This window comes from Acanthaster planci, linkage group LG05 (genome assembly GCF_054643075.1).
Source record: "Acanthaster planci isolate LZ-2023a linkage group LG05, COTS_SCS, whole genome shotgun sequence".
In the NCBI taxonomy this organism is placed as follows: Eukaryota; Metazoa; Echinodermata; class Asteroidea; order Valvatida; family Acanthasteridae; genus Acanthaster; species Acanthaster planci.
In genome coordinates this window covers 4,846,168-4,861,683 of record NC_141781.1, presented here as the reverse complement: position 1 = coordinate 4,861,683, position 15,516 = coordinate 4,846,168, and the positions used below count along the sequence as shown (strand labels likewise).

The 15,516-nt window shown below is 44.1% G+C and overlaps 3 protein-coding genes across 3 annotated transcripts in view; 1 reads left to right on the top strand and 2 right to left on the bottom strand.

The window, feature by feature from the left end:
* LOC110986820 (sodium-dependent phosphate transport protein 2B-like) overlaps positions 1–15,516 on the bottom strand; it is a 369,275-nt gene that overhangs the window by 116,220 nt on the left and 237,539 nt on the right. The window lies entirely within an intron of this gene.
* LOC110986804 (uncharacterized) overlaps positions 1,181–15,516 on the bottom strand; it is a 34,506-nt gene continuing 20,170 nt past the window's right edge. The window contains exons 2-3 of the mRNA XM_022249014.2: positions 12,968–15,501; positions 1,181–3,489 (exon numbers count right to left, since the gene is read on the bottom strand). Coding sequence (XP_022104706.2) covers positions 1,544–3,489; positions 12,968–14,813 — 3,792 coding nt within the window. The 5' untranslated portion in view covers positions 14,814–15,501 and the 3' untranslated portion in view covers positions 1,181–1,543. The remainder of the gene's footprint in view (positions 3,490–12,967; positions 15,502–15,516) is intronic.
* Positions 7,012–15,516, top strand: part of ppcdc (phosphopantothenoylcysteine decarboxylase) — a 72,478-nt gene continuing 63,973 nt past the window's right edge. Inside the window, exon 1 of the mRNA XM_022249023.2 lies at positions 7,012–7,107. The gene's annotated coding sequence lies outside the window, so the exon portion shown is untranslated. The remainder of the gene's footprint in view (positions 7,108–15,516) is intronic.

The window sequence follows — 15,516 nt, the reverse complement described above, 5'->3', positions numbered from 1 at the left end:
CAGCAGGCTTGTATAGCACACACTGCACTTATGCCAATTGTACACAACCTGCATGTGTATCATTCTTGAGTATGTACTCTCTGGCTAGTACAAATTCCTCGCAATCTCAGTCTAATTATGTCCGCCCGACACACAGGTCTGAAGGATGTACACGGACAGATTAAAAAAATATTTTTTTTTTAAAATTCGTGGTTTCTGTAACATGCTTTGAATTTTACGAGCAATCCTTTGTTCAGGTTTTGTTCAATTCACCAGCTGTGCTGCTTTATTTCGACCATCTACAAAAATCAATTATGTTTACTTTGGTCTGCTCTTTGTTTACATAGCTCTAAAGAGCACAAAAAATAAAGTGCTGGTGATAACGTTTGAATTAATATTACTGTAATAGTCTCATCAATCGATAATATATTAGGCCTTGTCGTTTTATAATGATGAACATCGCGGGACTGGGCAAGTTCTTGCTGTGTATATAGGTGGATATAGTACGCCACGTTTGCCGAGTCCCTTGACTGATACTGCCGTTTTCCTCTTTGAAAGATCATTTATACAGACCTTATTTACGAAAAAGCCATACGTGACCGTGTTGCCTGAATCTTTCAAATTGCACAAATTTTGCTGTTGAATGGAATATTACAAGTTTATAGCATATTTATATGCATGGAGTGCGTTCTAAGCATCACGTTCATTTTTTAAATGTGGCTTAAACATGTTTTATTCATTCATCGGAGTAGACCGACAATAAATTGATGACATTTGATTTTATTGCGTATTCTACTAAGGAGTCCATAAAAGGAAGACTTCACCTCGCAAAATTCAATTTTGACTATAATGACTACTGAACCGATTTTGTTAGCAGATTTTTACAGAAGTATTTTTGATTTTTTTCTCCAATTTGCAACATCCCTTTTTATAATATTAGTAAAAAATACGCCACTGTAACCTCAAAAAAGTAATCAGTACACAAAACGTTTGTTGCCCATACATGAAAACCAAATGAAAATATTTTACGAGACAACCTAAGTATATTCTATTCAAATACGTGAACACTTTACCCAAAACTATTGCAGATTTTCAAATACTTGTCAAAATTTAAGTTGAGAGTATACTGAGATATACTTATGTACAAGTGTGTACTTACTTGTGTATACTTATATTTAATGAGACGGATAAAATAGTAACTTTTTAACAAAATTATTTTCAGCAAAGAAGATGCGCAACTAATTTGTAATACTTAGTTCATTCAGTGAAAGACAGAATAACAACCTTTATAGCCATTCATTTGCATAAATTTTACTTACATCTCTAAATAGAATATATCATTGGTAGTATTCCAGTCACGTTTTTCATTGGCAGTGCGTGTAATTGCTTTATCGGGATAACATGGATGTAAGTTTGTTCATCGATTCTCTCACCCAAACACACACAGCCACAATGTCATAATAAATGTCGTAATGTTTTTATCAAATCAATATTTTTATCAATTGCCTCGAGGTCTTCTTGTGAAACCTTCCCCTTAAAAGCCAAGGAGAAAAGGTGAATCGTTTTACACGGTCGTGACCCTGGCAATTTCAATCCTTTCCCTGGGGCTTACGTCCCCGTTACCAGGGTTGCTACCACAGCCATCCTGTTCATCATTGTCCTTATTCTGAAGGATGAGAGCGTACGAGTCTGACCTATCGATGGGGCGACGACCTCGGAAATTACTGCCAAAGATTCCGTTACTCCCCCTTCGCTCTCGACGACGGTGGTATTTGACGTTACGTTTGCCTATCTTCTCCCTTTTCCGGACCCTGCAAAACTTCCGGATCCAGAATCTCAGCAAGACGAGCAGGACCAGCCCGAACCATGAGCCGAGGAGAACCAGAATGGTGTTACGGTCCAAGGGGTTTGGACATCGAAAGACCAGATCGTCCCTTGTTACATCTGTGAGAGAAAAGCCTATCAGCTCAGGCGGTTTTACACACAATACGTCGTAGAGGTCCTCCACCCAGTATGGCTGTTCTGGTGTGTACATGAGCTCTAGCATCCATTCGATCTGGCAGTCGCACCACCATGGGTTGCCAACCAGCGACAGCTTCACCAGATAAAACAGCTCGGCGAAAGGCTCGTACTGAAGATGTTCCAACTGGTTCTGTTCCAGGTAGATCTCTTCGAGTGAAAAGCTGCCTTCGAAGGCGTTGGCCGGCACAAAGCGGATCTGGTTCTGGCTCAGGTCCAGAGACTGCAACTCCGGAAGGTTCCTGACATTGGGGACGTGTGTCAGCAGGTTCCCGCCGAGCACCAGATGTGAGAGCACAGGGAGGGAGGTGAAGCCTTGGCTGCTGATTTTCTGAATTGAATTTGAATAGAGATACAGCTCCCTCATCTCCGGCAAGTACTCGTCTGTGATGGCCGAGATATCCTCCAGGTTATTCTGCCCTGCGTTCAGGCGTGTCAGTCGATTGGAACGGCTAAACAGGCCAGCTAGAAGACTTGCCAGTTGGTTTTCATCGATCGACAAAATCTGTAGGTCAAACATGTTCTGAAAACTCTTCTTATCAATTAACTCCAATGAATTGGAATTCATAATCAATTCCTTGAGGTTAAACAGCCCTTCCATACTTTCTTCTGTGATCTTCCGGATTTTGTTAGTCCCTAAGTCCAGCTTCATCAAGTTCACCATCCCCCGGAATCTACCCTCCACCTTCTCTATTTCGTTGTTAATGAGGACTAGAATCTCCAGGGGTGCGGTCTTGTTGAGGTCGAACCAAGACCGGACTTCGCTCGACAGTGGAACGGCATTGTGCGAGAGATGGAGCTCACGTAGCGGGCTATCGACGAACCACCCCACCGGATCTTCTGCTAGAAAGGTGTCCATCAGTGACAGTTTATTGAGTGAAGTCAAGCCGTGGAAGGCTGCCCCGTCAAAGACGTCAATGGTGTTGTGGTCCAGGTATAAAGACTCCAGCATGTCGAGACCCTCGAAGCTACCGGGGGAGAGATACCATAGTCTGTTTGTGGACAGGTCCAATTCCCGCAAAACGCGTAGCTCACGTATAGCTGGGGGTATTTCCACCAACATGTTGCCGCCGAGGACCAGCCGATGAAGCCGCTCTGCCAGATGACGGAAGCTGCCGTTAGCTATGTCCTGAACACGGTTGCCGGCTAGGGACAGATCCAGAAGGCTTGGAAACCCAGACAGTGTCTCTTCGGTCACCGTGCTCAGGAGGTTCCCGCTCAAGTCCAGCGACTCAGTCCAGTTAAAGGACCTGTCCCTGGCCACCTCGAAGACGTCGATGAGTTCCTTGCTTGAACAATTTGCGACAAAGATGTCAAAGTCGCAGACGCATTGGCTGGGGCAAATTCTCCATTCATCGCAGGCGACTCTGCCATAACTCGCCACTACACAGAAAACGAAGAAGCCCGCTATCGCAGTAAAATATGGGGAGCGTTCTCCACTGCAGACCATGTTTTGTAGCGCAGTTAGCGAGCAAGACTGCTTTGTTGGTATTTATTATCGCGCCAGAAAAAAAAAAGTCTTCCAGATTGTTTCAGAGAACTTACTGCTAAAGTTGTTTGCATTGACTTTATTTTCCAGAAGATGAACATTAAGTGCATGGCTCCCTTGTTGGTTTACGATAAAGCATGGCGCTCCCCTTACAATAATGACTGTTGTTTACATGAAGTTATTGTATTGATTTTGTCATTGTGAAGAGTCTTCCGGGTTTTAATTTCCGGGTGGCGTTTCCTAGCTATCATATTCTTTTGCAATGGGATGAGTGTCATCAGACGGGTTCCAACACCCCGTCATTGGTGTAGTACTAGTCTGCACTGTGGACGTGCAAGGTGTCGCTCTACAAGTCGCCATTGGCGATGGGCTCTTACCGGCATTTCCGCGCCCACTGGAGAGTTGCTTTCACCGACTACCAGCACCGTACCACCGTCATTTTCTCCGCTCACACGTGCAGCCCTAAAAGCTGGTTCGTCCCGCGTGCAGCGACCGAAAGCAGTGAAGTGAATAATGTACCTGTTGGTGTTATTGGATGAAATGCTTTCGATTCGGGGAGCTTCTTTTCACGAAACGACCGACCCGTCGTTCCGCATCGCCTGTGAACCATAACTTGAACACTTTTACTGCAAACCCGAACGCAGGCACGTGTGTTGTGCAGAATTATCGACGTATTCCCTCAATCATTTTGCCTTCCATGCCTTCCATTGTGTTTTATTGGTGTGAACTATTCATCAGCACCGAGGTCAGGAGGGAACGACAATCCATTATTGGATAGAAACAGAGAATCCAACATGGCCTCTCTGTAATATGCGGGCAAACGTAACACATTTGGCAAAGTTTCCTCACTGTAGTTGCAGCAGACTGGCCTGCCTCCTTCTTTCACGTTCGAGTCTGTGAAACTAAGCATGCTTAAGCATTCTCGTTTCATTTACACTAAATGGAACGGTGAAACAAGAAGTAAGCTTCGCCATTTTTATACCGTACCTCGGGGGCGTCAAGCCGTTTCGTTATGATCGAAAAGGGTAATAGTAAATAGTAAATAAAAGTAAACTGAGTTTAGATGTAAATATAACCGGGAAGTGAAGACGAATGGCACTGTGAACTTGAGCTCCGTATTCGGACTTGAATCAACATAGTTGTTTCTGATGAAGCATAGGTCTGGGGGTATATTGCTGTTGTCAGGGGCTCCGTAGCAAGTGTAGGTTTCGATGCCCATATTGAAGGCCTATTACTCTTGGCATTGTTGAACACAAGTTCTTGATTAAAATGTTACAATATATAATTTCCTTTTCCCCAAAAAAGTAATAACAATTATCCCCGACTGACTCTTCTGGTTTTCTTTCCATGGAAGGAATTGAGTGCAACAGGTTATGTCTCGTCCTTGTGTTAAATATAGTTTATGTATCCATTCAAACGTCCCTTTCCCGTCATTGAATTTTACACTGCCCATAAAATCCCCAATGTGTCTCCAGTGTTTAGAAACTGCATGTCTGCCGTGGCCGGTGTGATGTCGAAATGCCCGTTTATTTGTAGAAGTTTTGCGCTTGATTGTGAGCTTTCCAAAATGTCGGCGATATTGCAAAAGGGACACTCGATGTGCAAGACACGCTGAAAAGAACACTTTTGGAAAGTTGTTCGAATAGGGGGGCTGCATGGAGCGCCCTCTTTGAGGACATGTTTGGCAATGAAGTACAAGGCCGAGTTCGGTCGGCTTGTTCCCGTATGTTCACGAACAGCTCGATTTGTTGTTCGTGGTTCGGCCGCTCGAACGCCGGGAACAAACATGCAACATGGCGGCGTCCATGTACGTTATTCAAAAGTTAATGTTTGGGTGGGCTGAATTCTTTCTATTTAAACAGGAACATTCATTCCCGTGTTATGGAAAATAATTCATGTTAATTTTGCAAAACCTCCCATTGTCTCTGGCTTTGGAAGCCATCTGTCAGAATTCTCCATTAATTAATTCCATATTTTATTCCTATTTTTTCTATCAGGTCAATTAATGTCAGATATTTTCTATTTCAGTTCAGCTCCTGTGCCCAATCAATCTGAACTAAACTGTAGCATGCATTATTCACTAGACTTTCTCTTCATGTTTAATTTATAACTTTACTTCTTCAGGTTACACATCAATGACCAGGGCCATGGCTTTCTGTACTCACATGCAAATTTTTCACCCACTTTGACTAGGAATTTGGATGCACTACCTTGTCCTTTTGTATTGCAGTGGAGCTTGCCTTTGTAAAAACTTGTCACAGGTTGTGTGGATAAAGAAAATAAGGCTGAAGTTCTGTGGGCGATTTGAATGTGAACAGAGCACAACTGAGTATAAACGTGATGAACAATGATAGACAGTAGAGAACTAAGAGATGCATCATGATGATGAGGTGTGTGGGCTGAGTTGATAGTCCCTGTCCCAGTGCCGCGCGAGTTTTGTACTTTGGTTGCGCCATTTACATCAAGTGTATATCTCTTTGATGCACTAGATTTGTGAATTTACAGTGAATTTGAAATTTGAATTCACACATACCTGTACTTACCTGTAAATACTTGAATTGCAATTACTGATTTTCATGCGTGTGTGAATAGACATTCATTTGATGAGTTTACTTCGGATTCGGAGTTGTAGCTACGCTCACTTGAGAGACATCCGATTGTAAATACGGAATGGTGTATATTTTGTATGATAGAATCGAGAAATTTTGTAAATAAATTCATATCAAATATTGTGAATAGTACAGATTGTATTTTGTTACAATCATTTTCTGGCCTGCATCCAGTCTTTCTAGTTACAGTGGCCCTGAAGTGCTTTGAGCAAACTGTGACACCATCTCTCTACTTTTTGCAGCTGTTCAAAAATCAAAATCTCAAGAGTTTTCTGTGTGTTCCTGTAAAACCCCGACGACGAGGTGGTGTGTGATCCTGTTCCGAAAACAGCGTTCTTGAGTCGTGCTCCCGCTGTTCGAGCGCGAGAACATGAACCCCGTGTCAAGAACAGGCCGCCCGAACTCGACCTAGGGTACCTAAATTAAGCATATCACACAGGAACAAAGACCTGTCCCCTGACGTGAGGAAATCAGAAAGGGGAGCCGGTTTATACGCTTGAGACATTCGCGAAAATGTCAACGACATTATCCAAAAATCAGCGCAAAGGTTTGCAAAATTAGAAAAGGTGATAGAAATGGTTGCAAACAGGCGGAAATCTGCCCAAATTAATAGTGCTCGAGGCGTGCAGATAGCGGACCTGAGACTTACTCAAAATAGTCTGAATCTTTTGGTCTTGGAACCAGACTTTAAAGAGTTTGTATGTCAAAACAGTTTATCAGACGTCGGGAAGGAAGGGTGTTTTCAACCTCAGTTTGGGACAATCAGTGGTATTTCTCACAAAAACGCTGTGTTTCGATTAATCGAAACCAAAAACAAAAGTTAATGAGTAAAGCTGAACTTCATTGAGTAAACTCAGTCAACAGATGGCGCTATAATTCGCGGTTGTGGATTTCGCAGTGTAAGCACGTTGGGATAGTTCGATCACCAGTCCTCGTCGTCTTCACAGGGTTCCGTCCGCGGGGCAAATGCAAACTTGAAGCTTTCTAGCTGTGATCGCTCCATTGTTGAAGGTACTGTAGATTTTGTTTAGTACCTGCTACATTGCAGGAATTTGTTCATTGCATCGATGACATAAGTGGCCTTCTCAGCCCCAAGAGGTAAAAAATTGTATGATTGTGACGTTGTAATGCATTAGGCTAGGGCCTACATGGCGTAATGCATGTTTCGTAGGCTTGTTCTTTCATGCATGTATACATCCCACTATTAATCCTTTTGCTCAGTTTTACATATACATGTAGGCCTACATAGCAAGCCTACTGACAGAGGCGCGTTCCATACATGTTTAACACAATTTCCATACACGGTGTGTAATGTTGCAATTATTTCTTTTTTGGTAGACACAACTTTCCCACAGATGTATACTCTTCTTTATTCAAAGTGTGAAAATTATTTTTCATCCCCGTTTAGTTAAATGCATTGCAATGCACTTTTTGCACTTGTGTGTTTTGCAATGCATTTAACTTTTTAAAAGTACGTTCAAAATCGTCCATGCTTTCCTACACATCTGAGGGCACTGCTGTGATTGATGCCATTTTGCAAAGACATAGAGCGCTTCCTAAATGAGTGGATTTGGCTCAGACGTTGGTTTTGCTGGTTCCAGCCATTTTGAAGCAGCTTTCGAAACCACATTTCAAGCTCTGACTAGGGCCAGCAAAACCGAAGTCTAAGTCGATCCACTCGTTTTGAAAATGCTTACAAGCTGGATCCGAATCAGTTGTCTGGAGGGAAGCGACTTCATACTAGCCCGTGAAACCTGGTGCGCTACTTTTTTTCAGTAGCTGGGGTGACAAATGATTCGTGAAGAGGGGACAATGCAATACACCATTTAAGACATTTCAAAAACGGGAATCCATTACGTCGCTTCGATAGCTTAGTTGGTAGTGATTTGAACTACAGATCTATAGACCCTGGTTCCAATCCGACCCATTTATGCTATTCATTTTCCAATTTTATCATTGTGTTTGGGATTTCCTTTTTCAATTGATGCAGAAACAGAGTCCAAGCATGAACCCTCTAAGAGTCTTGAGAAAAATAGCAGACCAGGTTTCACGGGTTAATATCTAGTCATTTCCTGTCTGGAGCCACCTAGGTCTAGGTTTTTACTCCATTAATTGGAAATACGTGGAGACGCACAGACAGTAGACCTAGTCGTAGCACTGGCATCCCGTTCCGGATACGGCCATAGTTCAGTTCACAGGTATTTCTGTTCAAATTGTAAACCCACAAGTTAGTCACCGGAAACATTTCTCAGAAAGGGTAGGTTGCTTGCTTATTATTGCTGTGTTGGTAAACAACAGTGATACGGCCATAGTTCAGAGAAAGTTTAGTCCATCAAAGAATGTAAACAGAACAGTTTTTTGTGACAAACTGAGGCTTTCTTCCTGGGGTGACGTCAAAGTTCTGCTCAGGAATATGAAAATACTCATTAGCCTAAACCCAAAAGGCACTTAAAGAAACCTTCGGAGATGGTGAAGAAAAATTGAAAATGTTTAACTCTGTGAAAGGAGGATTGTGCAGACTGCATTTTATGACCTCCGTGATATATTTGAGAGAGGGCGCTTTGTAACCCAGCAACAAACTTGCCTCCTTACTTACTATACTGCCTAAAATGACTTCACTGAATAACTGCTGTCGCCATAATTTCTTTCTCGAAATCTTGGAATAATGAGCCAGTGGACTTTGGCACTTCAAAAAGGCGGTCTTTTGAGAAAACAATGCGCGCATGACGAGTCGGCATGTGGCTGCCATGATGGGACAGACCCTCTTGCGCGGTTTGCTGTCCACATTTGAAGCAAGATATGGGATGGAGAGAACCCTGCCCCCCCCCCTTTGTGTTGGTCATTGTTTGATCGGAATCTCAGGAATTCTTTACAGACTTACAGAGGGGATGTGTTAGGTAACAATCGTCTACAGTATGTATAGGGGTTGGACAGGTAAGGGGGGGTTACCCGGCTGTCTCTGGCTCATAGCTATGGAAAAAAAAGACTATGCTCCGGCTAGCCTCATACGCGCTTCTGTTTGGAAATGCGCCGTTGGAATACCAAAGCAGCTCAATGGTTGCAGCACGGACGTATATAAAAAAAATCTGGACTCGCAATGCCCTTTAATCAGCTTATAGAGATAATTGAATCCATCATGGCCATTTTACCGAGCCGAATACAAAGCTTGCCCGGTAATGTCCGCCTTTGTTCTCCCTGGCGGCAACAGAAGCGAGCCAACCCGCGCATTTGTATTCGGCTTGGCAAAATGGCCGCTGCTTGGCTTCTATTTCATACAAAGGCGTTGCAAGTCCAGGTTTTTTTTATATACGTCCGTGGGTTGCAAAAGCGGAAACTTGGCAGTTGGCTTAAAAGTCTCAGTGATAGTGCCTTGATGCGCATCGGCACTCTTGATTACCTTTGACGACTCGTGTTCTTTGAGCCGTCATTTGAGTGAATTAACTCTTGAACAGGTGACCCAGAGCCATCACTTCCGCCTGGTGCAAACAATGTGCACGGAAAGATTACAGCATGAAAAAGCTATTCTGATAATAATGCGTTTCGCGTAGTCCTTCGATATGGCAAATTCTTCACTGAAACGAAAACTCCTTAAGACGAGTCCCCGGCTGGATTCTTCGTTGTAACAAATTTCAACAGGTTTTTTTTTCCTTTCAACGCACAGTGGTGTAACATCCTGGGTGCCCCCCCCCCCCTGGAAAATGACACAACCCAAAAATGTGCTCTCGCCCAGGTCTCTCCGGTAGTTTCGTAGCGGTCACCACTCCGCACAAGGACACTTTTCTTTGTCATCTAACGCATCGTCCCGATCAGAAAGTTCGTTGTCACCGCAAGCTCGGAGGGATCGGTCCCGTGGAGATATACCCCTTGTGATCTTGTCAGCATTGTATGAATAAGCGGGTTTTGTTGTGTTGGACACCGGTGCGATGTTTGCAAATCGCACAACATCTGATATCACAGGTTATTTCGGTATTTCCGGGCCAGGTTTGTGTATATTCCCGCCCTGATTATTGTTTTTCTACGTGACACTCAAACCAAATCACAGGACAGCAGAAAGTCACCACCATCGGAATAACATGTCGTCTTTATTTCAGGTTTCTCGATGAACTGACTGAGATACAGGTTTTTAAAAATTGAACACTGGCGGGTTTATTTGACTGAATGTAACATTTTATATAACTGCATAAAGTTTTTTTTTCTGAAGCTTCACGGCGGCTAACGAAATATCGAAACGTGTTATGACCAAGAAACATGTCATGACCGAGTACATGTATAATAATCCGTATCTAACCGGATCTTACCACAGTCGCTTCGCTGGCTACAAATACATGTACCTACGCCTAACACGCACATGTCAACAAACGTAGCCATCGTCAGTGGTGTTATTAAGGAGTGGCCGGATGATGCGTCCCTCGGACCTCCTTCGTTGAAGTCCGTGGCCCAACCCCTCAAACTATTGGAAAAGTTGAGATGTATGCCAATGCGAAATTGTTTCGAATGGTCCCTTAAAAAAAATGATGTGTAACCTCCAGTCTCCCGTCAGAATTACACCACAGCTCAACAAAGAGCTCTGCGCAGTTCATGGGTGGAGAATGGTTCTAACTGCTTGGAAAATTTTTGTAGAGTTCTGGATTCAAGACGCTTAGGTGTTGACTGAACTCAAAATTAGTTTTATAATGCCGAAGAAAATCGTGCAACCTCTTCTGAAACTGTGCTTACCAAACTGCGCCTCCACAAAGTTAAATTAAACGAAGCCTGTTCCTAGCTAACGTATGATAAAAACAATCCCAAGAACAACACTTTAATTTCGTCCTCCAACATCATCGATTGGAACTTGATTTCCAATTTCGGTTTCAATAAGCAATCACAGAATTTATTTAAAGTGCAGAATGATTCAAATCTGAAGCATTTCCGAATCGTCCTCATTAAGGTAAATTCGTCTTGTGTTGCGATTGGCGTTGAAAAGAAAGAGCGCAATCGTCTTTTCATTCATTTGAGCAATTTGATAAATGAAACTCAGAGAGTGCATAATTTTATTTGTACACAAGCTACTTCATCTTAATGCCTAATTTCCATGTTTAAAGGCAAAGAATTGATCATAAACAGTGAAAAGCTACATAAACACATTGGCGTATTATTTACACAAAAGGAAAGGTCGTGTGAGGTCTATTTCCAAGTTTCCTTTCCGAGTTTCAATTCATCAGAGAAGTTCTGAAATAAAAAGCATGCAATCGATTCGTATTTTGCAAAATCAAGAAAGAAATAACAAGAGCAATAACCCACAAAAACACCTTGCTCCAAAAAATTAGTCCAAAACACTGGACGCATTTGTAAATCGTAACGGTTCATATCACCAGAATGTTAAAACTGAAAACTCTTATGATACATGTGTCATTAAAAGATAAGGAGGCGATGACACTGAAAGCAACATACAACGTAGAGCCCGAAAATTGGCTTAAAACAGTAAACTTGAAAGCACAAGTTACATCATGCGCCCTCCATTTTACTCGCCTGCACTTAACAATGTTAACGAATTCTCACACGTCGCTTGTATGTGTAACAATACCTGTTTCTTCTGTCAGTCGTGAAAGCATGGACAACGTGGAATGGAATGTAAAACTGCGTCCGTTTGGCAGTCAAAACCTTAGATGGTCCGTTTGAGAACTTTTAGAATTTACACGGTGTCGACTGCTTGCCGCATACTTGTTCAAGATAAATAAAAACATTTAAACGTCAATTTGTGGTTGTAGTTAAGGAAATCGAGAAATAATCTTAAGAGTATAAAAAAACAACCGGATATCTTACTGTTTCCGATCTTGCGGTCTTAACTGTTTGTTAGATATCTTTTGATATCGGGACTTTAGTGACTGAGGTAAGATGAATTCACGGATCGCAACAAGTCCTAATATGAATGTGATAATACATTCTCTTTCGATCCTTCCCTCCGCGGTCTGCAAAGCATTATTCTTCCGTTAGCCATTTTGGTAGGTCAGCAACTCAGACAGGGCGAAGTCGCTCGCTGGTGACTAGTTAGCATGCGGCCGCACTGATGAGAATCAAGAGTGCTGACCTTCCGCGTGCATGTTGCTAGCATGGAGATCATAAGGTTGCAGGCCAGTAAATAAACTGCCTTAGCCAACTGTGATAAATACCTGAACTTCAAAAAATCAGGAAAAATACGAGTTTCTCAGGCATTCGAGACGTGCATCAAATTAAAGCCCATTTTAGGATTTTTCATTGTCTTTGCAAACATTTATTTATTAACCGATGACTTTTGAAGATATTTTTTCCACGGAAGGTCACCCCTAAACAACAGTCGTGAATCCCCTTCACTATTTTAAAATATCGATGCATACACTTCTCAAACAAATAGACCGCTTTCAGGAACTGATTTCAGGAACTCAGACACAAGCTGGCATTCGGTTTTGTCGCCAAAACGTGTCTTTCCTACAAATCTTTATGTTCATGGACCACAAAATACTCTATTTTGTAGAAATTTCCAGTGCATACAAATTGTGGTTTGACCCGCACAAGCAGTTTTCGGCCTCCTATTTACTGGCTTGCAACCTAGAAGTAGAACTATAATGTCTCTGTCGTTGCTAGTCCACTTCCTGGACTGCGTTGGTGTTGGGAGCGTGACTCCAGCCTGTGTGCATGGCAGTATTTTGCGAAATTGTCCATCGATAGGGGGCGGTCATATACACAGAACCTGTGTGTATGAAGGTTTTGCACAGTCTGCGGATTTCACTTAAGGGAGGTGAAAGAAAAAATAAACACCGTCCGGATTCTGGACTCGTGTGTTGCTGTTCCCAAGTAACCTCAGACGCGCTAATGGTTTGGTCCTGGCTGTATCCCGAACCACTCGCTCCAAGTCACACTGTTGTCTCGTCGTCCTCCAGGCTTTCCGTCTCAGAATCCAACGCTTTGAAGCGTACCTTGGAGTGGGTGGTGTTGGGAGCGCACCCTGCGTTCTTTTCGCTGGGGTTGCGGAACAGAAGGAATCTCTCTCTGGGTTGTCTGACCCGGAATCGCCTCCTCGCGTGGACAAAAGCCGCGGCCCAGAACAACAGTATCAGAGCGGACACAACGCCGAACCACGTCCCGATCAAGAGTAACAAGTGGTCCCGCTTTGGATATTTCGAGCACTTCAAATTCCGCACGACCTCTACTTCCGAACTGTAAAGTGTGATATTCTCGAATTCCCGAGGCCAGCTGCAAGTCACATAGTCGCTCAGAAAGTACCGTCCGTAGCCGACATCGACCGTCCACGAGAGATGGCAATCACACGCCCACGGGTTACCATAGAGGTTTATCGTTGCCGCGGCGTAATCGGGTAGCGACATAATTGTTGACTTTCTTAGCGTCTGGAGCTTGTTGAAGGATACATCAAGGTCCATTAACGACGTACCTCTGAAGGCACGTCTCCTTAACCAGGTCAACTGATTTTTCTTTGCGTCCAAAACCTGTAACGAACTCAGACTGTTAAGTAGTGGCAGTCTGGTCATTTGGTTCTCAGACAAGTTTAAAACTTTCAGCATCGACAGGCCGAACAGATGGTCGTCCGGGATGTCTGTGATCGAGTTTTCGCCGAGACATAATTCTGTCAGAGAGGTTACGTGGCTGGACGACAGAAAGTTCAAGTCAGATAGGCCGTTCCCAGTCAAATCGAGAAATTCCAGTTGACTCGTGTTGTACAACAGGTCAACAGGGAGATCTGTCAATTGGCAGTATTTAATTTTGAGGATCCTAAGACTGAAGGTGTCGCGAAACACTCCGGGGGGAAGAGCGTAGAGCGGTGAGTTTTTGTTGAGCTTGAGTGTTTCAAGCATTTGGAGGTCTTTGAATAGGTCTTCGGGGATCTCTTGTATGTAATTCCAGCTCAAATCGAGCACGGCCAATGCCGTCATGCCTTGGAAGCACGAAGGGGAGAAAAAATCGATTAAGTTCTGCGAAAGAGTGAGCGTTGCCAGACTTCTTGGCTGCGTGGGTGCGAACCAGGAGCGCACGCTCAGTTCGCCGAGTGATTCGGACTGGTTGTAAAGTGTCCCAATACGGTTGGAGGAAAGGTGCAGTTGTTCTAGACGGCCACAAGCGCTCAGCGACCCGATGGGGATCTCTTCCAGGAAATTGTATTTGAGCATCAGTACACGGAGCATGCCCAAACCGGTGAATGCGCCGGGGTCGATCACATGCAGAGCATTGGAATTCAACGACAGGGACTGCAACTTTGTCACGTTGAGGAAGCTGTCTGCGGCCAAGTACGTGATGTTGTTTCTGGCTAGATCAAGGGTCCGGAGCGACTTGAGCCGCTGCAGTGCCGCCACCGGCACGTTGGACAATTTATTCCCGCTCAAAATAAGCTGCATTAGCTTTGGTTGGCCCTCGAAGGCATCATCGGCTATCTGAGAGATCTGGTTGTCAGCCAGGTCCAGAAGACGGAGCTGACGGAACCTCAGCAGGGTGCGTCCGGTCAGATTGGCGATGAGGTTCCCGGGGAGGTAGAGTGCCCGCGTGTTGTTGTGCACGGTCTTGTAGGGGATAGACGGGAGATCCAGATCCGGGCACCTCACGAGCTGAAAGACACTTTCGCACGTGCATCCCTCCCAACAAGATGGTGAGAGAGACGGGCCGGTGTTCGAGTCCAGAGGAGGTAGGCTGGCCCCGACTGCAATGACGAGAATGGCGAGGCTTCCACCTCTCCAGCACCGGTACGACGTCATGGTTGTGGATACCTGGCCGTTGAATTGTGCATTCAAATCACCACTTTGTTGTGTCTAGACACAGGGACCTATTGTATCACCCGTCCATTATCTTTGACAAGTGCCGATTTCACTTGACACTCCATGCGCGAGCATTTTGTGCCTCAACAGTAGCCGACAGCTAATGGGCTGTTACGCTCTTCAGTCTTGTCTGCTTATCACATAGTCACATGAAAAAAGGTGATTTCCCCCCAAAGTACATTAAGGTGCTAACACCTCGGAAAGTTTGTACGGTTTATTTGCTCTGGGTGGCGCGGTAGCGAGATATCGTGTAATCTCGTATGGCGTGCGGTGAGCTACGAAGTGACGCGTGCAGGATAGTGTAAAATGTCACGTTTTATCTCTTCAGATTTCGGAGAGGATCGATGCGTATTTTATGCTGTCGACATGCACGGCGTCATTCGAACGAGAGTGATGACTATCAGCTGCTCACAGTGCGTGCAAAGTTGAGGGCTGGACAGAGACGTGCCTCCTTCCGTGTAATGGAGATGAGTCCGGATGACAATTCTGCCGAAGTTCTTGTCAGACAACCTTAGGCCCCTAGAGCTTTGGACGCTCAGCCGAGTGCCGGTCAGGTAGCTCGCGTACTGAAGTGGACCTTGCCCAAGTTAAGTAAGAATCGAGAACATCTTTCATATGGGACAGCCTCCTGTATATAAGAGAG